The sequence below is a fragment of the Coptis chinensis genome, unplaced genomic scaffold, assembly GCF_015680905.1.
Source record: "Coptis chinensis isolate HL-2020 unplaced genomic scaffold, ASM1568090v1 utg3391_pilon_pilon, whole genome shotgun sequence".
NCBI lineage: Eukaryota > Viridiplantae > Streptophyta > Magnoliopsida > Ranunculales > Ranunculaceae > Coptis > Coptis chinensis.
In genome coordinates this window covers 69681-93816 of record NW_028238146.1, presented here as the reverse complement: position 1 = coordinate 93816, position 24136 = coordinate 69681, and the positions used below count along the sequence as shown (strand labels likewise).

The 24136-nt window shown below is 38.2% G+C and overlaps 2 protein-coding genes and 3 pseudogenes across 4 annotated transcripts; 3 read left to right on the top strand and 2 right to left on the bottom strand.

Moving 5' to 3' along the window:
* Positions 1-24: 24 nt before the first annotated feature.
* Positions 25-2739, top strand: LOC147473219 (uncharacterized protein At2g02148-like; annotated as a pseudogene).
* A 153-nt stretch (positions 2740-2892) lies between these two features.
* On the bottom strand, positions 2893-10516 carry LOC147473218 (type I inositol polyphosphate 5-phosphatase 13-like; annotated as a pseudogene). Its single transcript, XR_015210526.1, has 11 exons — positions 9375-10516; positions 8761-9013; positions 7547-8363; positions 6755-6879; positions 6244-6328; positions 5690-5852; positions 5535-5575; positions 5146-5414; positions 4936-5060; positions 4502-4859; positions 2893-3556 (listed from the first exon to the last, which is right to left on the bottom strand). The product of XR_015210526.1 is annotated as a type I inositol polyphosphate 5-phosphatase 13-like (transcript).
* A 1381-nt stretch (positions 10517-11897) lies between these two features.
* LOC147473217 (PHD finger protein MALE MEIOCYTE DEATH 1-like) lies at positions 11898-14756 on the top strand. Its single transcript, XM_086587715.1, is given in 5 exon segments — positions 11898-12347; positions 12439-12697; positions 13286-13645; positions 13759-13849; positions 13851-14756. Coding segments are annotated over 5 exon segments (1917 nt in total). The 5' UTR covers positions 11898-12046.
* Positions 14757-16268: 1512 nt separating this feature from the next.
* On the top strand, positions 16269-17521 carry LOC147473216 (purple acid phosphatase 3-like). Its single transcript, XM_086587725.1, has 6 exons — positions 16269-16400; positions 16514-16670; positions 16759-16866; positions 16971-17098; positions 17194-17322; positions 17450-17521. Exons 2-6 carry the CDS (start codon positions 16514-16516, stop codon positions 17519-17521), a joined length of 594 nt encoding a protein of 197 aa, XP_086443851.1. The 5' UTR covers positions 16269-16400.
* An 804-nt stretch (positions 17522-18325) lies between these two features.
* LOC147473215 (rhodanese-like domain-containing protein 8, chloroplastic) lies at positions 18326-23914 on the bottom strand (annotated as a pseudogene). The gene is made up of 8 exons (XR_015210524.1): positions 23482-23914; positions 23335-23388; positions 22613-22765; positions 21538-21682; positions 21141-21232; positions 20016-20119; positions 19241-19514; positions 18326-18628 (listed from the first exon to the last, which is right to left on the bottom strand). The product of XR_015210524.1 is annotated as a rhodanese-like domain-containing protein 8, chloroplastic (transcript).
* Positions 23915-24136: the final 222 nt, after the last annotated feature.

The following is a 24136-nucleotide window of genomic DNA, read 5'->3' as shown; positions in this document are numbered from 1 at the left end:
GTGCCAACTATGATATTCTCAACGATGGTATTTTCCAATCTTCCTGATCTTTCTCTTTTCATTTTTATGCTTTTAACTGTACTGCTACGCCTGGTCAGAGAAAAATGGATGTATTGGAACTTCGATCATCTTGTACCTAACTCATGTAACTCAAGTAACCTAACCAAAAATTTGAAAACAGATATCCTTCCAATTGAGACCGCAAGAGACAGATTCTTGCAAATTGTTGTGGATCATTTCATTGATGAGCGCATGATTGAAGTGGTTGATTACGAGGTAGGCTATAGTGGCTTAATCTAGCCAAGATAAATTACACAAGAGAAATTCAAGAGATGTTCAATATGAAGGTGATCCAAGATTTGTGTTACCCTTTGATGTATGTGGCTAATTTGTATGAGACACTAGTGAATCCAGCGTTAATGTTAGACTTGCCCCTGGATGGGATACATTAAGAAAAAAGACCATTGGAGCTGCTCTTGAAGCAGCTGGTGGTTTTGTACAAGAAGACTGGCAAAAGTTTCCAAAGAAAAGGTATTGCTAACTTGTCTACCTATGACCTTGTAAATGTAATTTTGACACCCACCTATTCTCTTTTTTCCCCTTTCCAGTATATCCTAATATATGTGATTGTCAGGACCTTGTTCATTTAGAAGAAGGAACTAGCAACTTCTCTTGAAAACAAGGACCACGATTTCCAGAACTTGTTGTACAGGACCAGAAACGATGTTAAGTTTTGTAGTTATCAATGGTTTGGTAATCAATGAAAAACCTAATGGCATGCCTCTTGAGGATGCAGATTGGTAAGATTTTGTTGGGATCATTTGTTGCTATGGTTTGGTAACAAATGTCTCTTATGAAGTATATATTAGTTAAATGAGCCATATTAATTGTATAATGTATATTGATAAGTTTACTATGAATAGCCCTAGATTATTATGAGGACATAATATACTTTGAGCATACAAAACTCCATATGCAAAGGGAGTTTCACAGATCATTGTTGTTTGAGTAATCAGTGTCAAATAACAACTTGAGGAATTTCAAAGTAGAACAATCTAGACTTAATGTGGCGTGGTGCTTGTGCTATTGTTTTTGACTTCTTGTGTTCATTTATCATATTATTGCCTTCGATAGAGTCACTAGTCCCTACTATGAATATTGGAACATATTTCTTGCATTCTTCTTATAATTTGTTGCAAAACTGAATGGAATATCTTGGATCCCTTTTTGTCTATGATTTGTAACTTTTTATTATATTGGTTGCTTTTGGTTGTCTACTCCTATACTCATGAACTCCAGGTTCAAGCGGGTGACTGGCGGCATGAAATGGCAGTTTCACCAAGGGACTACAAGTTCTATTCACCTAGGCATAAATTTAAGTGTGCCATCACAGTCCATGCCTAACATCCCTGGCTTGTTGGTAAGTATGTTCCTCCCAACATTATTTTTTTTCTTTCATTCTCTTATTCTGTTTTTTTCAATTCTCTTTCACATATTTCATGAAATATGAAGGTAATCATTTTACTCATGTCACTTCTTGTCGTATGAAACATTTTGGTATTTGCTAATTCTCACCATACATCCCAATAGTTTCTTTATTTAACTGCAGCAACAAAATCAACAACAGTCGGCATCCAAGCATCACATGCAACCTATCCAGCATCAGACTCAGTTTCACTCCCTTCGTCAATCCCCCCAGCAACACATGCATCAGGGTCTACATGCATCCCACTTTTCTCAGACACATCAGTTTGTGCCTTCTGCACACTTGCCTGAGATTTCTCATGCTCTTCAGTCGCCAACTATGTCCCAGCATGTAACTTGCTTGCAACCCCTCACAGGAGCCCAAGTGGGGGGACGTTTGCATATAATGGTGAGCCTTTTCTTTATCTAGAAATTCTACTTTTTTTCTGATAATTGTTAGTTAGACACATTCTTTAGAGTTTGTGATGAACCCCGTGATAGTATTGAGCTCGGAAAATTATATAATTATCAGTTGACTATTTTGTTTCAATTTTGCCACGAGTTCTATCGAATGCAATTTCTCCCAGACGAGCCACAAACTAAAATTAATCAGCTTGATCTGCTATATGAACGAATTATCTTGGTGGAAAAGTACACACAAGAAGGACTAATCTTGGTGGATCAGTTTTTTTGTTTGTTTGTTTATTTGTTTTATTTATTTGTTTGTTTTTTGTTGTTGTTGTTGTTGTTGCTGCTGCTGCTTTTTGTATCTAGGAGAAACTGATCAATTTTGTTACAAGATGGTTGAATAATCAACATATCCCAGAGTCACGTAGTTAGAAAGCTTCTGATAATTGCTCATAGCATTTGACTCGTTGGTTGTCACTGAAAGTCTGGAATGGCTTTACGCTACTGGGAATATACTGCTTCCCCACAATATATAATCACTTAATATCCTTTTTCCTGTCTTACTATTGCAGTAAGATGCCCATCGTGCGGGGAACATTAGAATCTCTATTGTGTTATTTCAATTAGCTTCTTTGACCTCTATCATCTTTTATGTTTCAGCCGACAAGTCCTGCAAAATTTTGCGATGGATGTGGAGCTCCTTATTTGAGAGAGACCTCGAAGTTTTGTTCAGAATGTGGTGTGAAGAGATTAGGGACGTAAGATGTTGATCCCTTCTATGTTCTCTTCATTGTAATTTCTGAATCATTCACTGTATTGTAATCTTCAATAATTTATATATGAAATGTGTGCTTCATAGTTCTGTAATTTCCTCAATTCTCAAGTTAAATGTCATCAAAGCATGATATTTCTGCTTAGTGTTCTGCATTAGAGAATGTGTCTGAGAAACTCTGGGGATCAATGAAATCACCGAGACTGGTGATATAAAATTCAAGTCAGTTAGTTTAGATCTATATAAACAGCGGAGAAGCCCTTTTGTACGGCTTCTTGCAGTTTACATGAACTTATACACAATGGCAAAAGAATGTTACAACCAAGAACATTACAATATGTTGAGCTTAAGAAAAAATTGGGTTAAACAGATGAATTTGTGAAGACTGGTGCTAAACACGCAGGCCCTTCTGAAACATGCTACCGATGTTATGGGGTCCTAGTGACTAGTTATACATTTACGCTGAGATGCATATACGGAGATGTCTTTAAACTGGACTGACTTTGGCAATCAATGTATTCGGAGACCGACTGGAGTGCTTTTTCGGTTTTTACTCTTTTTGTGTTTTGACGGACTATGCAAACTGGGTTGTGTATCTGCTGCACTGGAGGAACTGAGGTTCTTCTGCAGACCAGGCTGCTGAAGGGTACTTGTTATGATTTTTCTCGAATGGTTAGATTCTGAGTCGTCGTATATGGTCTTAGATGCAACACATAACCGATGGCTTTTGGTTGCAGTCGAGCAACTGCCATGGACATTCAACATCAGCATCACCACCTTGTCTTTAGTGTCTTCACGCCAGCAGTTCTGTGAGATTCCATCTATAAACTCTTCTCGAGTGTGAAAGTCCCCTTGATCCACCAAAACTTCAGCAACATTTCCAGGCTTGATTACACCAGTTGCCGGAGTGACCTGGGACAAAAGATTTCATTATACAGTTGCAGTCTTATATTGGAGTTGGCTCCATTTAAGGAGAATCAGAAAGGCAAAAATCAAGTTAGCTCAAAGAAGAAAGAAACATTTTTTTTGGGTAGATAAAGACAGAAGAAGAAAGAAACATGACAGAATGGGAAATATAGAATACTCATCCATTCTATGATGGATGAGTATGAAGAGGTTGACTGCTCCTGAAACGTTGGCTCAAGTTCTTATCAATTTTCACAAGGCAATAGGAAGATGATATGTTTTGCATAATATTTGCACACCGAAGAAGCTAAACAGATTTTATAGGTACCACATTGTCAACATTTGTTATGTGACTCTTCTCGTTCAAATCTTTTATTGTGATTAGAAACTCAAGTGACATTAACGTAGAACACATCATAAGAAAACTGTGATAATAGGGTTGAGGCCAAAGAGGACAAATACAGACATTCTGGAAAGAGGAACTTGCTTCTATTATTTTCCTAGTTTCATGTTTGAGCTCTCTCGGCTTAGGTTGGTCATTCTTGATTGTCAGAAATTAGCGGAGGAGATCAAATTGCAAATTTCAAATTATAATCTCTTCATAGCATAGGGAAGATTGTCTCCACCAAACAGAACAAGACAACATGTAGCAGATGTTAGTAGCTCTGGTCAAAATTTCCTATGCTCAGCAGCCACATATGTTTAGCAGATGTCATGAATTGCAATTAAAATGCATCTGTTTCCGAGTCCATTTCATGGTGCCATGTTTAGTATAGCGAGATACAATGTGATAACAGAGCATCTTTATAGGTTATGTTTGTCACAATTAAACTAGAAGGTATGCAATAGGTATCATAAATCATGACATAGATTTATAAATAGGAGATGCATGCTGAAATAACACTAAGGAGAATAATAATGCCCTACAATGCTGAAATGAAGCAGCATTACCTCAAGCCAGCGGGGAAAACCGAAGGAACCTCTCAAATGCTGCTCACTTGCTTCACCATCCTCCTGGATGGTGGACTGGCCGCCACAAATGATTTCAAAAATAGCTTTATCTTTCTCACCTTCATTGCTGATTTGTAAAAGGGACTGGTCCTTATTTTGAACAATTATGTTGTTTGTACTAACAACAGTTTCTGGAACATCATATAAATTTCCATGCAGCTTGATTTTCTCATTTGACCCAATAATCCGACCAAACTCCTGTCTCTTTATGGATTCATCTATACTAGCAATATCTACACTGAATACGCACCGTACAGGCTTGTGGTCACTGTCTGTCACATCCATGCAAGCCTCATACCTGCAAAAGGAGACCCATGTTTCACAAAAAGAAAAGCAAATAATTCAGTAGAAACAACCCCATGAAGAAGCTTTACATCAAAATTGAAGAAACCACAGGGCACTCTAAATTGCACTCAGTCGCTGAAGAAGAACGATTATCCGCGATATAGTATTCTATCACACCATGCAGGAATCCGCTTTTTCTCGCTGGAATCATATCCTGGAAAAGAAAATCACAGATGTTAAAATTCAAATGGCATTTGGAAATATATCCCAGCGACCACATTTGCTCTTGCATAGCATACCTCCTAAACCTGCTTGGTTCCTTTGAAATTTGTATGTAGGAGGAAATGCAATAAGTCCTTCCCTGCATCCCCTGGAAGACTTTGGTGGCTCTCATTTCTGCTCTAAGCTGATCCCTTTCTCTTAACCAATCAAAGCATCTTTGGGAAATCAAGTCCTTTGCTTCTTCATAGGAAGTACTGTGAAGCCGATAATTCAGATCGCCAAGAAATATGACCAAGTCTGCTTCTGATAGCTCAGGCTTCCGACCTTCTGAGGGGATACCAACAGCCTGAATATATAAGAAATTTGTTTCTTAGTTGCAGCACTACTCAGAAAACAAAACACTACCCAAATGTAATGAACATGAAAATATATACTCTCTTTATTAAACGACTAATGAAGCACATACATTTGTAGGTTGAAGCATTTGAGTGGAAGACGAGTTGGCAGCTGCAGGAAAAAGGATGGAAAGCCAGTAATTAAGCACAACCATCCCAGACGAATGTAGACTAGACAAGGAACCGAGATTAACAAAAACAAAAAAAGAAAAGAAAACAACCATACCAGCTGAAGCGTTGAGTAGGTTAGGGCGGTTGAAGGTCATAGTTCGATAAATATGATCAAAGTCAGCATTCCGGCGGTTGACTGCTTCTAAATGTGCAGCAAAGTGACAGTTCACAAAGCACATTATACGGTCATAGACTCTTAATCTTAAACCTACAGCTCCCTGCTTGGACAGTAATTACCCATGTTTTCATATGCATCAAAAGAATTAATACCAATAGAGCAAATTATAGTGTAAAGCACAAGGAAAAAGTCTTGTGCTATGTAAAGCTTATGAAGCAAAAAATGGTGACCAGTACGTGAATTATGAACAATGCAGCCAAACAAATTCAAGTCATCATCTGTACTAAATGTCAATTCCCAAGTTGGTTAGTATAGTGCTTATGTGCATCACGATTACATTAAGTGATGCAAACATAAATTTCCAGACCTTTTATTCACTAACAATTGAAAAACAAGAAGAAGCACAGAATGCTGAATGCATCCAAGTATGAACAAGGAAAGATACTAAATTCATGAATGCCCACAAACATTAATTTGTTTAAGAGACACACCTTATTACCAATTGCATGCCCAAGACCACATGGTACTGCTGCAGCATCAACATCCCCAATATGTGGTATGAGATTCTTCCTTACCCTGGAAGATAACAATATATTCACCAACATCAGATCTAGGGTATTTATTGGTATAGAAATTTTAAACGGGAACAATGAAACTAACAAGTACATGAGTTTTGAAAGATATATGGAGTTAAAATACTTCAGATATTTAACAAAATAATAAGGGTTCATAACAAGGATTACTGTTTACTCCGACCAGACTATTTTAAGCAGTACACAATTTTTCTCTAGACACATTGCCTGATAAGTCAGTCCCATAGCGATTATGCACATCACCAGTACAGTATCTCCCCCTATAACAACTTCAGTCAGCATTCACCAGATGATGAAAGGTGTTATCTACTCAAGATGGATTACTACGATTTATTATGTCATCTACTATAGTAGTACAGCACAAAGCTCCAAAGTGTTTAGCCCAAGAAAAGAGAAAATTATCACATACCATAAAGCTATTAGCAGACCAGCAAGCTGCCTAGACCCCATACGTTCGAAGGTTGCTCCTTCATCCAAATGTTTGCCAATTGTTTCCAGCCACCACTGGCCTGAAGAAGTCCCCTCTATTCCTACCTGCAAACAGGAAAGAAACCGGACACAAATTAAAGAAAAGACAATAACTTATGAACAACCAGCATGTGCATCAACAATATCATTTGAGTATGTAAGAGGTTCAATACACCTAGAATATTAATCCCTTTTTTTTTATCGATTGTTCCCATGATACTCCTATATATCTTCCAAAATAAGAATGCAAGTGATAATTTTGTGACTGCTGCTGCACGGTTTGCTCTCTAGTAGCAGGCCACTCTATACAGGCAATTTAAGTACAGTTATTCTTGATTAGCTATATAGAATCTTAGATACTCAATTTATAGTATATCAAGTTTTGACTCTTGATAGAGTGATATGTTGTTCTAGTGATGTGGAGGTGATGCGCGGATTTGACAACCCAAGTTTCGCTTGAGCCACTAATCACACCTTGTTTGTTACCCAAGTTTCGCTAGTTACTATACTTGGGTTTACGCAACAGCCTCTATACATAAAGAGGTCTAAGAAAAAAAAGAATCCTTGACATTTTTCTTAATTTCTTAACTTTGCTAACACCACACTGCCTGAATCTCATCCTTGAAATCGCCATTTAGTTTCTTTTGTAATCAGTTCCTTCCCGAAAATAGATTTTCATCACACGAGACCAATATTAATTATGTTTGAGCTTAATAAAACAGAGATATCTTACAGTTTCTCTTGCTGCTGACATAGCGAGAAAACCCGCACCCATTTCCACTTCTTGTAACCCAACAACGACAATGCCAGCATCTGACACAGCAGAACCCAGCCACAAGATAAAGTGATTCATGAGAGCCTCTTCCTTGTCCAACATTCCAAGTGCTCGTAAATAACTTAATTTTTTCTAGCTTAGTGTAGATTGCTTCTTTGCAGGACACTTCAGACCGCAGTATGTTATCGAGGGGGCTTGGCGATGTAATCATCCATCCACGAATACCACCATGATTTGCAAGTGTAAAAACGTAGCCAGAGCCAACAGCCATTTTTATGACCTGACTATTATGAGCAACCCATTCCCCAAGCAAATTGCCATCAAGGTTCAGCACCTGAATGACGCCAGTCACATACCCAACCCATATCCTCTCCCCAAAAGTGCATAAACATTGAACAACGAATGGATGATAGTTGAAGTCACGTAACCTGTTCCCATTGCCATCCCACTGCACAAGTAAGCCATTTGTACATCCAGTCCAAATCATTCCATCTCCTGCTAACCCCACTGCTTCTGTTCGAGAGATTATCATCTCCAAAAGCTCCTTTTACAGCAACTCGTCGAGGCGGCATCTGCAGCCCCCATCAAAGCATTCCGTGAGCGTTGCAGGAAGCTTAAGGAGCTCCTAGATTTATCCTTCTTCGATGCAAGAAGAGATTTAGTCTTCACCTCATCTTCTACACATGGATCAGGCACAGGTGGTGGCGTGTCAACACGGGTCTCAATCTGTCCATCGATGTTAAATACTTTTAGGAGTTCCCTAGTACGAGCATCCCTGTGGAATAATAGTTAGAGCAAATTACCTTGGCATGATTCAGAAGTAAGTAGTCAAGAAAACAAAAAGGGAGACCAAATGGATGAGTCCACAGAGAATAATGATATCAAGTATTGGAATACTAGTTCTTTATCAAAAGCTCAGACATGTTTTACTGTTTCCAACAGTTGTACAAAAACAATAGAAGCTCTGATATAATTCTATTATCTCACATTAGAAATTAGATATATTTTAAACAAAGTTGTCATTTACTTGCATATACAACATGGAAATTATAACTTGACGCAGACATTCCTTGGGAAAAGGCCGGTTGCCAAAACGAAGAGTTGTCTCTGTGCTATACTAAGCTAGCAAAACATTGGGGAAAGAGAGGATAGTTGTGTAGTTAGAACAGTACCATAGTGCGAATGATAGGTACCCAGCACTCCAGACCTTTGCTCTAGAATTATCTGATAGCAGATACTTTATATCTGAATGAGGTAAGGGGCAGGCACCATTAATGGTGACTTGAGTCCGAAGATCAATATACGACCTCTCCACTAAAAAAGAAGCCATGTGTTTTTCATCATGCTTTAGAGAAAAAGCTTTTTCTATGGTTTCCCAAGGCCATACTTTAATCATTCCGCCCTCACAACCTGACCATAAGTCACCTGAAAAATAGGAACACAAAATCAGAAACAGAGGTGATAAGAATCAAATCATAAACATATTATCATTTCCTTTCAGATAATACAGTATACTATATGATTTGGAGTTCTAAACAGATCAAATAAGTGCAACGTAGCCCATATCCAGTTCCAGCATAATTTGGCATTTTCAATCTCTATACAGTCTTGCCAAAGAGCTTAGATACTTTATTTCCTCTCAGACACTTTTAAAACTTCACCAAAATTGTTTACAACCACAAAGCTTTTCTTATGATATTCCTAATTAAGGATGATATTATCACTACAAAAACTATTGAATTAATAAGCAAATATTGGAATTTGATAGAAAAGAGTGAGTGAATACCATAAGAAGTCATGGTAATGGAAAGAACAGGGCCGCGGTGTGCTCGCCACATCAAACCTTCCTTAAAAGGAGTCCCATCCAAAGACTGGTCCATCTTCCACAACCTGATTTTCCCATCTTTATGTCCACTCCAAACAATCCTACTACTTATATCCATTACCATACACATGACTGACGACGTAGTAACAGACTCGTGAAAAGGTGCTGCATTTTCATCTCCACTAGGCCTCACGGTCTTTCCTGATCCCATGTTGAGATACATATCAGAGAAATTCCAAAAGCGCAGTCCCGACTCGGAACCAGCCCATATTTGAGTATCAGAACAGGTAATGAGTCTGAAGAAGGTTCCTAACTGTGTGTCTCTAAGAGGTCGAGGGCGTAACTCAAGGCTTGGCGGACGGCCAGGAGGAATTGCAGCCCGAATAGGGGGCTAAAATGCTCCCATCTTCGTCCCCTCCATCAGAAGCAACAAACTCTGGAAGGGGTCGTTGCGATTGGGAACGTTGAATTGCATTGCTTTTGGTTGGTGAATTATCTGATTCAAGGAATCGAGTGGTAACCTCGTGTCGGTGATTGGAAGAGCTACCTGCACGGGTGAGGATGATGTTATTGTTAGTGATCATGAAATCGTGGTTGTGGTCTAAACTGTTGTGTTTCTTGATGTTGTTGTTGGTGGTGGTGCTGTTGCTGTTGGCGCTGCATGAATGAAGATTTGTACGTGAAGAAGGGGCACTGATACTGCGCATAGCTGCTATTGCCGCGTTGTTTCTATCAGCGTCTCTATCCCGATCATCCACCATCTCTGTCTCAGTGATTTTGTGGCGTTGCATGGAGGAGGACAAGTACGTTAGTTGAGGAAAGAGAGAAAGTGGAGGTGTGTGTGGGTTCGGGAGAGTAATAAGGCGAAGCTTGTGGACAAACTGATGGACAGAAATAAGGTCTCTTTCTCTCCCAGTCTCCCCTTCCAATTTGGAGGGAAAATATATATATATCTCCTATCAAGGGTTGAAAATTTCTAAAATCTAGTGGATGTTGGGATAAGATCCCATGACATGGCGAGACAAAATTTCAAAACCTCAAGCCATGCAGTGTCATAGCTACAAGATTCTGACTAGTAACTAACCTCAAACCTCATGCATCTTCTAAGTGCTATGATCACCTCTGGTAGTAACATTAAGATCCATCCATCTTCCATACTTGTTTTCCCGAATTCATTTGTCAAGTTTATATTTATTCTTTCAAGTTTGCAGCTAGCCAGCTACACAGGAGGCACTCGAAAATGCATGGCGAGGTGCCATCCCATGTTGTGCAAGTGTTAGACGCCACTTTGACACTTGGCTTTGGACTCAACAGACCACATTCCTGGTGTAACTATTTGGAGTTTGTTTATTTATACGCTATCTCATCCACTCATCCAATGCCCAAAATATCGATATCGATCAATATATATCTGTGTACCCAAAAACCGATATATATTGGATATATCTATTTTTTGGTAACCATTCCAAACTATTTAAAATATTAGAAATATCGGACATATAATATCGGAAATATATTAGAAATATCGGATTTATATTAAAAAATGTCAAAAAGTCAACCGATTTATATTGTAAATATCAGATATATCGATTATATCGGCGATATAAAATCTTATATTAGAAATTTCGATATATATCGGAAAAAAAAATTTTATATTCAGTAGATATATATCAGAAATATCGATATCAGTGTACCAATTTACCAAAATATATCAATGATATATCAGATATATCGGTGATATTTTGGGCCTTGATCTCATCCAGGTACCAGTTGGTCTATCGAATTTTTCACAAGCGATAACACCCGCAATCAACTGTTCTAAAATTGGTCTAAACCAAAGGCGGGTCTCGAGCCTTCGTGAACCCACTTCGCCTAGGCCCTAGTCATTTAAAAATCGGTGAACCGACTAGAGGCGGTCTAAGTCAATTTTTTTTTTTTTTTTTTTTTTTTTTTGAATGATTAAATGTCGAAAAATAAAGGCCCGCCATGTAGGCTTAAGATTTAAATGAGTTTAAAAAAAGGTCACTTAAGTCTAATATAAATTATGTCAATAAAAGGCAGTAACAAAGAGTATGTTTTTATATGAAGTCAATATTCTTCAACTATTACACATTTTTGTAATAAGTATTTTTTTTTTTTGTTTGTGTTTATTTTTTGAATTATGGTAAATGATTTTCTTTATTTCTTGTAGTATATGTGTATATTACTATATATATTAGGAAAAAAAACTTTAGCTTTTCAGCGCCTGCAAAGCCGTTGCGAAAGGCTGAAGGCACTAGGCTCTCCCACCGCCTACGCCTAGCGTTTTTTAGAACACTGCCTGCAAATCTGCAATCATGAACACCAACAAATGACATGCAATGGGCTTTATGGCCAACACCAATAGCCCAATAAATACCCACGGTCCACAAAGAACTAACTAACGGCCTCAACTAATTCTGTTACAAAATTCCCAATTCCCAACGAAATAAAAAAATAAACGGTTCAGATGCAATTGAAAAGAAACACACACCGTCAGATCTCTCTGTTCGAAAACAAGCGCGCGAAAACCCTTTCGTCAGTTAAACCGTTTCAACTAACTCACTTTCTTCTTCTTCTTCTTCACTTGTTCACTTTGAAGATCGAAAAAGAAGATGGCATCACAATTGAAGAAGAGAAAGCGAAACCCTAATACTAAGATGTATGGATTCAAAACATTTGCTGATCCGGGGTGTCCAGTTTTTCTATCTGGGGGAACTTTTAAAGAAAATGTACAAACTTTTCTTCGAGAATGCGGCACAATTGAAGAGTTTAGTGTGCAAGGAATGCCTACTTGGTCTACTTCATTGGTTCATCACAATAATGCCCATAATGTGCTTGTTCCTCTTTACACCATTGAAGAATCTGTTGATCAACACTCTTCAAATCCCTTCTGTGATCACTGTCGTTGCATTGGTAATTTCTTTAAAAGATGTTTTTTTTTTGAGTGAATTTGATTGATTGATTGATTGATTGATTGATTGATTGATTGTTGTGTTATTTTTAGGTTGGAGTCATCATTTGGTGTCGAAGAGGAGATATCATTTTATTATTCCGGCAGACGATGAGTGGAATAAGACTTTGGATGAGAGTGTTTTGGATGATAATGAAGAGAATCAGGCCACGCATCTTTTGCATGGATTGATTCATTGTAATGGGTATGGTCATCTTCTCTCTATTAATGGTCTTGAAGGAGGGTCCAAGATTTTGTTTGGCAGAGAGATTATGGATCTTTGGGACCGTATTTGCACCGCTCTTCGAGCCTGGTAATTTAACAGAATGAATTTTCTTCATTTTTTTTTTTGCTTTTGTGTCATTGCGGTGATGGAATTGGAATTATTATGTCTAGATTGGTATTTCAGTTTTTGAGTGACATTCAGAGAGAATTATTATGTCTAGATTGGTATTTCAGTTGTAGAGTTGATGTTTTTTCCCCCATTCTGGTGTCAGTTATTGTACCATTTTGATGGCAGATTAGCATCCTTTAGTTGACATTAAAATGCCTGTTTTCAATGTGTTTGCTAAGAATTCTGTCAATTGGAATCCAAGTCTGTTCTAGATATATAGGTTTCTATACAATTTAGTTGTGGAACAAGATTCATTCTGAGGAGGGGACTTGTCTTCTTAACACCATTTTTCTTGCTCTAATTTCTATGTATATACTATTATGAGTGTGAACATACAGATTTTACTTGTTATTATTCATCTTCCAAACAATATAATAGATCCCATGGATATATTTTGAGGTTAATTACCTGTTGCTGCATACCCTGCTTGGGGATTATGTTATTTGTCCAGCTTGCATGATTTCTTGTGTTATAAGCTTATAATTAATCTGCTTTGAAACGTTGCAGGAAAATTACAGTGGAGGATACCTCGATGAAGAGATCTATGGACCTTCGGCTACTACACGGGGTTGCATATGGCCACTCATGGTTTGGGAGATGGGGTTATAAGTTCTGCCATGGGAGCTTTGGAGTGAATGTGCAGAACTACGGAGCAGCGATTGGGGTCCTTAGCTCGCTCAATATTGATGAGGTTATCAATGATTTCGTTCAAGCTAGGAAAAGCGATAGACATATGAAACAGATTGTAGAAGTTTATAGACAAGCAAGTGATACACACTTGATTACACTCAGAGATCTCATCCGATTCATGCTCTCACTCAAAACCAATGCTCCTGCTCAGATCAAAACAATCACGCCAGCTGCTGTGTCGCCTCCTAAACCACCAATTACTAAGCCCAAGAAAAACGCCAATCCCCTGCAATGGAGGAGGAACCAAAGTATAAGAAATTTTCAACTTTTGCAACTGAAATGGCAAGCAGGTGGCCTGCTAGGAGGCTAGAGTATGCTGCAGAAGTAATTGTTGATGCACTGAAGGAAAAGGGAGGTGGGATGTCTAGACAAGAAGTTCAGCGACGCAGGAAGGCTTCACATTGGTGACACTGGCTTGCTAGACTTTGTGATAAAGTCCATCAACAACTATGTTGTCGGAGATTATGTTGTTCTACGCGCGGCTAACCAGTCAACCAAAATTTTACAGTTCACAGTACGTCAGGTTAGTGGGAATACAGCTACTGTGCATGATAGAGAAGCATTTACTGAGCCTGCCGTAGACATCTCTCCAGCAGCAGTAGTAGGTGATCCCCCTGGGTTGGATATCTACCGTGACATCAAGTATCTGTATAAGCATGTACTGGAACACTATCCTATGTCAGGGTTGCCCGAGCTTGCAACAAGGGTGATATTGGACAGTAAACACTATGTGAAAGAGTGGCCTTTTAAAGATGAAGATGACGAGCTCTTGAGGTTTATTTGTCGAATTCTGGAAACTTCAGAAGAGTTAGAAACTAGGTTTACACGGATGTCGGAGCCTGGGGAGCTTGTGGCGCTACCACCATATGCGACAATTGGCGAGCTCAAAAGTGCAATAGAGGATGTTTATAGGGATACTTATTGTATGATGGAAAGGTTCGTAGTGGGGGAGGTGGAAGGGCTGAAGTTCATGGACGATGATGAGGTCGTATTTGGAAACATGGAATCAGGTGCACATGTTTTGGTACGAGGTAGTGGCATTGACTTGGAGAACGAGTTGAAGCACGAAGGCGGGGCTGATAATTGGACAGTTGATTGCAGTTGTGGTGCCAAGGATGACGATGGGGAGAGGATGGTGGCATGTGATATCTGCGAGGTGTGGCAACACACAAGGTGTATTGGCATTGGAGAGAAGGAAACCGTGCCCCAATTGTTCCTATGCTCTAGGTGCAGCGCTTCCCTTATGGCTCCTTCAACTGAGTATGCCATGGACATGCAGTATATGTGAATACGAGTGAGCTTCATGAGGTACATTGTGTCAGAGTATCCATTTTCCTTTTTGAGTTTTCTGTCCCTCCTGTGGCGTTGTATATTCAAGAGTAGCAATTTTCGGAGGTACATGATTGTTGTATACACCATACGGTAACAAGGTGAAACCAAAGAATCACGATTTTTCTTTTGTTCTGTTTTCCTTTTTGGATTTTTCTCTGGGAAAGATATTCATTATATTTGTTCATTCATGTTTGACATTCTATAATAAGGTCAAAAGGAAATACAGATCATTTCAGCCTTCCCTCTTTGGACAGAAACGATGTTTTGAGTTGTTGATGCTTAGCATGCTTCGTTGGAGGATATAATAGCATTTATAATTTTACTGTTGAAAAGAAATTATGTAGAGACTTCATTGTTGCAACTGTACAATGCATTTTCTAAAACGTATGAACATATTCAACTAATACTATATAAATCAGGCGAGTCTGTGAAATCTCTCAAAGGGTTGAGAACAATCATTCCAAGTGCAATGACCTGGTAGTTCCAACTTCCAACTGCAAAGATATCCTATCAATCCATCAGATGAGACATGCAGAATGTCCTTCCTGGATATCTGATGATTGTGTGTGATCAGACAGTTCAAAACAATATGAAGAATGTAAAGTTCAGTTACCAAACGTTGAAAGCCCTTGTTGAAGTTGTAGAACGACAGTAGATATGTGCTTCAGACTTTCAGAGATAGCAATAATTAGAACAATAGATGCGCATACATGACCCTCTGAGAGTCTGCTGGCCTGGCTAATTCCATGGGTAATAATGGTCTTTTGGCAGATGTAGCAGTAGAACTGATCCCACAGAATCACACTTGGCATCCCCACCCCGGAATATTCCAATACAAACAATGGATTATACCAGCAGGACTTCAAAGTATCCCATGGAATAAGATAATATCCATTCACTCATTGATTAATTCATCCCCAGTGTGAGCTAAGTAGTTCACCCATGAGCCTCATTGGCTGGGTTTGCGTTTTGATTCTTGGTGTTTTTTGTCTGCCTGTCCCTATAATTCCTCAACATTATATGCAAGGTGTAAAATCATATTGCTGTAATTAGCACAACACTAATCTCAAAGCTCATCGACGCTTATAATCTTAGATTTGACGTACTCCTCTGAAGTAAATATAGTAACTGTTTATCTCATTTCTCAACGAACTTTGATCACATATAATAAGGACCTTGGGTCTCTTTTTAGTGCGACTAATTTTAAAACGTCAAACTATCTATAAAACCTGGGATTACGTTGAAGCACCTCACTCATTGCTTGTAACATATCCATTTTCTTTTTGTTGTTGTTTGCTATCTCTCTCGCTCTCTCTCCTTTGGCTGCCTCACCTGGGTGAGAGAGAGACTGAATTGATTTTCCTCCTTGCAGAGTACATTGTGATTGGTTTCTACAACAGAAAATCCAAATCATCCATGGCTTTGTCTCATTGTCTCTTCAGCATTTGCTTCTTTGTCTCATGTTTTGGCGTCTTTTACCGTTGCTGAGTTCCAAAAGCTTCACCACCCATCCTCAAAGAACGATAGATCAATTAGTTTTTTGGTTGTCGGCGACTGGGGGAGACAAGGCAGTCACAACCAATCTGAAGTTGCGTTTCAGGTACAATTCTTGTGTGTGGCAGTATCAAAATCATCATTGCACAATGTACGCTAATTATATCACGTCGGTTTTGCCAATGAAAGAATGTTCATATTAATGTTTATTTGTGTCAGATGGGAAGGATTGGAGATAAGCTTGACATAGATTTTGTAGTTTCAACCGGTGATAATTTCTACGATAATGGATTGACGGGCATAAATGATCCTGCATTTGAGGAGTCATTCACCAAAATCTACACTTCTAACAGCTTACAGAAACAGTGGTACAGTGGTAAGTTACAATCTCTAAAGACAGGAATAACCTAAGAATTCTATCCAGAGCCAAATCTTATATCTGTACAAAAATGGACTTGTTGCAGTTTTAGGCAACCATGACTATAGAGGTGATGTGGAAGCACAATTGGATCCTATGCTCAGGAAGGCTGATAGAAGATGGCTTTGCATGAGATCCTTTATAGTTAATGCTGGTTCGTTTTCCTAATTTCAAAGATTTTGCTTTTGGTTTATCTTGCACAATTGGAACCAAAAACAGTTTTAATGAAGATAATCAATGGGTGTGGTTTGTTTTCAGAAATGGTTGAGTTTTTCTTTGTCGACACAACTCCATTTGTTGATCAGTACTTTGCTAGCCCGAACATACATACTTACGATTGGAGAGGTGTAGTTCCTCGAAAAAGATACATTGCCAATGTATTAAAGGTGAGCCAATTGTCATCCTGCTTTTCATATTTTGTCAAGGTTGAAGACTTGACTTAACATTGTAGACAGTAATTTTTTTGATCCGATGAACACAGGACTTGGAATCAGCATTAAAGGAATCGAAAGCAAAGTGGAAGATTGTAGTTGGTCACCATGCTATCAGAAGCGTCGGGCATCATGGTGACACTAACGAGCTCAAACAGAAGCTTCTACCAATTCTTGAGGTAATTGAGTTATGCAATTGAAGAGTAGAACTTACTCAAAAACTAAACCTGAAAGTTCAGCTATGTTCAACTTGAAATAGAAAGTTATAGTTCTCATGATTCATTCAACTGACCGCACTATATGCAGGCCAATGACGTCGATTTTTACATCAATGGGCATGATCACTGTCTCGAACACATTAGTAGCAATGACAGGTAAAGTTCATCTCAATTGAACTTAAAAAGTTAGAGAAAATTTGATCAATGTTACTAAAGGAATTAGGTTCTACTGCAGTCCACTGCAATTTCTAACAAGTGGAGGAGGGTCTAAGGCCTGGAGGGGTGATGCTCAAGGAGGGAATGGAGATGGAGTGCACCTGTTCTATGATGGACCAGGCTTCATGTCAGTGCAATTAAATCAAAATCAAGTCAACCTCAAATTCTACAATGTGTTTGGTAGAGTTTTGCACAAATGGCATGTATCGGCCACTTCACTCAGCCATGTAAAAACTAGAAAATATAGGAAAAATACACGATTGCATGGTGGAAATAAAATTCCACGACTAGATTGCCTGCTGTAGAAGAAGCAGAAGCAGATAGAGTAATTCTTGTATCTTACGCCGTGAGAAGGTTTTCACATGTATAAAGAGCCACTTTAAAATTTCTAGTTTCTACAGGCTTCTATTTTTTGTTTAACTTATATTCTGTCAGTGTTAGCTAAAGGGATATCTGAGTCCAGGACTACACCTTGTGTGGTCATTTTCACAGTACACATCCAGAGACAAGTGTGGGATATCCTACAAGGGAACCTGATACTTGGTGATGCTGCGTGTTGTGAACGCAAGTAGAACGTTTGGTTTGGGAATCTGATTGACCCTGCCTGTGTGACGAAGAACTACAAGATTGTGGGTTTTGAATCAGAACAGGGAGATTCCAGAGGGGAAGTCGCGTAGATGTACGAATGGAGGCCAGTGGGTAATGCCCATTGGTCTGCTTCGAGAGATAACCGAAAAACACAAAAATAAACATCTAATAGAACACAAGTTTTTATTTGCTTGGAACTCAAGTTAGTGAACAAAGTTGCTATAGTTTGGCCTGATATGCATTCCCTCAAGTAAAGCATACACTAAGGTGGAAACAGACCTCAAAATGATCCGGAGAAGGTTGATCTGATCAAACCACTGATTCATTTGGTACTTTCTGGTCTCTATAAATATGCCACTTCTCGTATCTCTGATGCCTGGAAAGAATAGGTCTAAGCCGAGGAGCACATGTGCAGTCTAAACAGCAACATCCACATACCTCCATCAAGCAGGTTGAACAACATCTGAAAGATATAGGCAAAAAGTAAAATACTTGAGTAATGGATAAACCAATCTAGTACTTGAGTAATGGATACAAGTAAAACTCTTGCATTATCGCTTGTTACTTCTTGAAATTCCAAATTTGTCAAAGGAAAAATAAAGACAAGAAGAAAGAAGAATAAGAAGGGTTGAATCAATTGCTTCCAGGAGTACACCATGTGCCTAATAACATGTCGATGAGATAAAAATATTATTTACAAATTTAACGACTATAGAGCTTACTGACAGGTTATGTATAGTTTGACCAGTGTGGCGGTGTGTGGGAACATACGAAAACAACTTCTCGCTGAGAAGGAAAAAAGAAGTCACAGATGCAACGGATGAACAACCCTATAAGGCTTAATGCTCATCACTTGCACTAATTGAGATGAAGCTTTATGACAGGTTTTTCCAGTCACCATTTGCATGAGCAAGAAATGCACTAGTTATTTGATCATCCAGATGGACATGGTATGAATAATCACTAAGGAGATACCCCATTTCAGAGTAGAAAGATTACTCATCCTTGCACTTCTAGAGCTTCATAAGTATGTGTCCTTAAAGCTAAGAGTAAGTGGCAACTGGAAGTGACTTACAGGAAAAGCCGATTGCAATCAATATTTGCACAATTTGATTGTCTCAACTCGCTAAGGTGTGACTGACATATATAGCATCTTGCAAAGTTGCTATCATCACACACTAAATGAGGCTTGTCTCTATTGCTCACAGCCTCTGGCTTGTAAGTAGAAGGTGGAAGAGAAAGACGGAGTCAAAACAAACAAATTCCCAATCCACTTAACAGGGTCTTCCTTCTCAAGATAATGAGATACACCTCCCTTCAATGTGAACAAGTTCTGAAAGCCCCTCTCTCTGCCATAAAACTAAGATGAAATTAGGAGAATCAAGAAAGACGTTAGCTGAGAAATAATGGACATTTTGTAGGAGTTCCTTATCCCTTGTGAGCAGCAAATCCATATTGCAGATGTAAATATGTAATGTGATCCAAGCTCAATGGTTCACGTGGACCACCTATAAGATGGTCCCTCATGACAAACCTAATACTTCAACCATAAACCACCTTTTTTCGAAAGCAATTCTATTTTTCTTAACATATGGTTTGCGATCATCAAATCCGTATAACTGGTCTTTGTGAGTCACAGACTCAGTCTGAACTCAGAACTGAATAAATCAAAGCCATATCAAAGAAACCTATTTCTATATCAACAAAATTGGTACTGGTTCATAGATTAACCAGATTGATTATAATAAAATTAAAATTTTAAAAATAAATAATAACGATTAACCAGGTTAGTCCACCCAGCTGAATCTTGCAGCTTAACCTGCTAACTTCTCTCTATTGTGGGCATGTACCTGAGAATAGAAGAATATATGTCACAGCGGATGCCTCCCGTACAGTACATTAGTATATCTGTTTTCTCTTTATCGACATTAGCTAGTGGATCCGAATCGATAAGCTGTAAAATAACATATGCGTAGTGAGTTTAAAACAACTGTAAAAAGAGATGTCTGACTTGAGTCCATATAATAAGCTGTAAAAGTTGGTATAGATTAGCAAGCCTCCAGCATGCTTCTTCGAGGGGGGAATCGAGGGTATAAGTCACTCATGATTTTGGAGGTTAGATCCCAAAATACAACTATTTTGAGGTAGATTGGGATTCCAAAAAAGACTAAATATCTTGGCAAATATAAATATTACTCGAAAACTGGAATGCACTAATGCATATTCAGTAATTAACGCAATTATTATTGCACTAGTACACAAGTGCAGTTTTTCATTTTATTTGTTGAATTATAAAGTTTATACAACAGTGGATGACAGGCACGTTACAAATTGCACTGCTAGTCCATTTTTAATATTTACTGGGCGTCTGGGCGCTGCTAGTCTTCTTCTTCTTCTTCCTTTTTGTTTATTATTAAGTTCCTACAAACTAGTGCTACGAGGATTAAGCATTTAAGTTATGGGTTAAGGTAGACCCCGACCTGTAACATCTAACATCAAAACATTAAGCATACGGAGGTGCAGTTGTTTCAATTAACAACAAAAAGTAAAAACAGAAAATTGTCCATATCATGATTAACAGACTACGCCACTCCAACCTTTAGATCCTAAATAGATTCCACCATGTTTTTTTCATTATTTATTCATAATTATAGTGATTTGATCGCAAACTAGAATTTTCATCGAATCAACGTTATGGTTCCTAGACCTACAAGATATTTTGGCTATTGAACGGTTCTTAGATCCCTAAAAACTTTAATACTGTTTTAATGTGGCAAAGTTTAGGTATGGAAGAAACAATGTCGGGTAGCTGGAGTGGATTCAGCAATGCCTAGATTCTTTTGCTGGACTACATTTCAGCAATGCCTATATTGTTTTGTTTAATTAAAAGTAACAGTTATATGAAGATATGATATTAAACAAAACCCATTTTGCACATATAAGTAAATTCTAGGCACAGATGATAAATTACATACCTCTGACTCAGATAGGCCAAAGGCGGTGCTCCTAAAGCAGTCCACATCTGGTCGTTGAGCTCCATGGAAATGACCAATATCCCATTCATAACCTGCTAATAGCAAAAATGGAAGATGTTAACAACCACAGTTTGAGCACATAAGTCATTTCCCATGCATCAATCAACTGTATAAACATAGTAATCGACACTACTACTTTGTACCCTCTATAATGAAAGCTGTGGATTCAACAGAGTGAGAATTACATAACATTAACCAAATAAAAACGATATAATTGCAAAGAAAATGTAAGAACTTCGAAAAACAAAATGTGTCAGAAAAAAAAAACTCTTTTGGTAAAGCAATCCTATTAAGAAAGCCTTTCCTAATAAAAGGTCAAAGTAGAACTCTTCATTACCATTTCTAACATCTAATACAATGGCTTTATTATTAAGATTCAGACTTGATGCTGCCTGCAATCTGTTCCTCCACTCGGATGGTGCTAATGGGGTAGCTCGCATAGAAGGATCAAGCAAAGGAAGATGTGATATACCTCCTTCCAACTGGAAAAGACAAAAACATAAATAAATAATAATAATTATTAATTAATTAATTAATTATCTTTGTTAAGAATCCATCCAGTGAAAAATGAAAAGTCAAGAAATAATTACTACTAAGAAAAAGACAACACTGGAGAGTGTTTGCAGGTAGAGTTGGTGATAGAATTGAAAGCTACACAAGTGATATTAACAACCTCTGTATCTGACATCAAAGAAGCTGATGCAGATGTAAAACCACTAACCACCATTAGTTTCTCAGAAACGTTCAGCACTTAACGGCATCCTATAGAAGCACTTAAATACTTAATTATACTGCAATTGTTTCCATCTATTTTGTAACTAATTTGGTTTTCAATTTCCTAGTTTTCTTTTGCCAAACTTAACGGTACCACACCTACTTATCAGAATCGATGTGTTTGCTCTTTTACTTAATCAAAATTGATGTCTCTGGCAGCCGAGTCAACATGGTAATCCTAGCCACGGTAGATGTGCTTAATGGAAATCTATTCTAAGTTAAAAGGTGAAAGCATACTATGCAGTATGCACAGTAAAAGCCAGCCAGTTCCCACCCATGAGACTTTTAGCTGTAGAGAATGCTAATTTTCAAGGACTAACCAGTTGGGTCCAAGCTCCAACTGTCTTGGGTGTCATGTGAACCCAAAAGAAATCCTAGTCAGAGAGCCACATGTACAAAATATTTTATAGTTCTTGAACTTTAGTTTTGTTATTAAGAAATGATGTGGCTAACAGCTGCACAAGTTAACAGTTACCAAGTAACTCAGAGTTCCCAAGGACTGGGAACAGTCAGGTCGTCACACCTGTGGTAGCCATCCTAGTTTCGTAGGGATTACTCAATTACAGGGTAGAAACTGTAAACAGATGCAAATCAGAAACATATAGGAAAGGAAATAATTTAGCAGATGTATAGCTTGCCTGTACTAGAGAAGGTTTATACCCTTAGTTTTAATGGAGTGGAAAAGAATGCCCATTTACAGGCGGAGAAATCTGTACCAAAATGTCAGAAAATCTGCTGTCTTCTTTTATCCACTCAAGGTACATTAAAGCATCCACAGATGGACCACTGAACTGCAAATGTAGCATATTATTAGATCAGGAAATGGACATGGAGATCTTAGTGTCCAGGTAAGATAGTTAAAATTTTATTTGGATAACTACTAAACTTATTTGTAAGGTATTTTGTCTAGGAGTCCACTAAAACTTCTTACGAAATTTGTGTTCAATTACTCTGGGGTAGTTGTTGTATTACAAGGGACAATCTTATTTAGATCTGATGTAGATTGTTAGATCATTGTTTTGAAGACATAGGCAATAGCTTATTTAGAGTTTAAGTTGTTTAGTTTTTTGTGTTATAAATTATTGAGTCTCAATAAAACTTTTAGGATTTTGCAAATCTAAATTTTGATTATTGCACAATGGGTATAAGAAAAGCTAGTAACGCTACTGAAACAGTTAAATGGTCCATTGTAAGTGTATAAGCAATGTTATAAATTTGAACAAAGTGAATCCTATAGAGGAGAAATCTCCAATAGGTGTCCATGAGAAGAAATGTTGAATTGGCCATAACCATAAAAGTTTATTGCAACAACTAACAACTGAAACAATGATGAAGGTATAAGTAAGTAATGGGATACAACCTGTGCATTAATGCCTTGCTCATTGAGGTAAATTCGACCGCGAATGTCAAGACCCTGCACACACATTGAAAATTGCACAAACAATGGTTAGTTCATATATACAGTGATATTATTAAAAGTAAAGAGAATAAAATGGAAATGGAGTACCTTTAAGAAGGAGAGATGGGTGGAGACTAGGTCGTGTGGGTCTTGAATGAATACGAAACGATAAAAGTTGACGACAATGAATGATGATGATGATGATGTGTCATCAGAGTAAGCTCTTCTGGTGCTGGAAGGAGGAAATGAGTAGCAGACACTAGTTTTGAACAAGCAGGTGGGAAAGATTTTGCTTCCCCTTGTATGGATTCTAAAGATTGGCCGCCATTTTTCAATAACATTATTACTTGGAGTATTAAGGACAGAGAATAAACTGCTGCTGCTGCTGCTCAGTAGCATACTCATTCTTCACTGTTCAATCACTTTCTCGTCTGAGTAGAAGATAACGCCCGGTTTTCAGGTACACTCTATCCAGCCCAAGCCCTTTTCTTAAAACCGGCCCAGTTTGCCAGGTTGTGGATTTATGCATTTTTAACACATTTTTGTAACCATTTCCCCGAGTAAAAAAACTATATATTTACGGAGTATATTGGAGAAGATGAGGACCCATGAAACCAACCAAATAACGTTTTGGGCCACCTTACCCCACCGGGAATCGAGTGGACTAAAAATATATATTTACTAATATACTGCATTGCAGTGGGGCGTGAGCAGAGCATAGCATTTCGATGATACATATTGGGCAAGTACGCGCCCCGTGCCG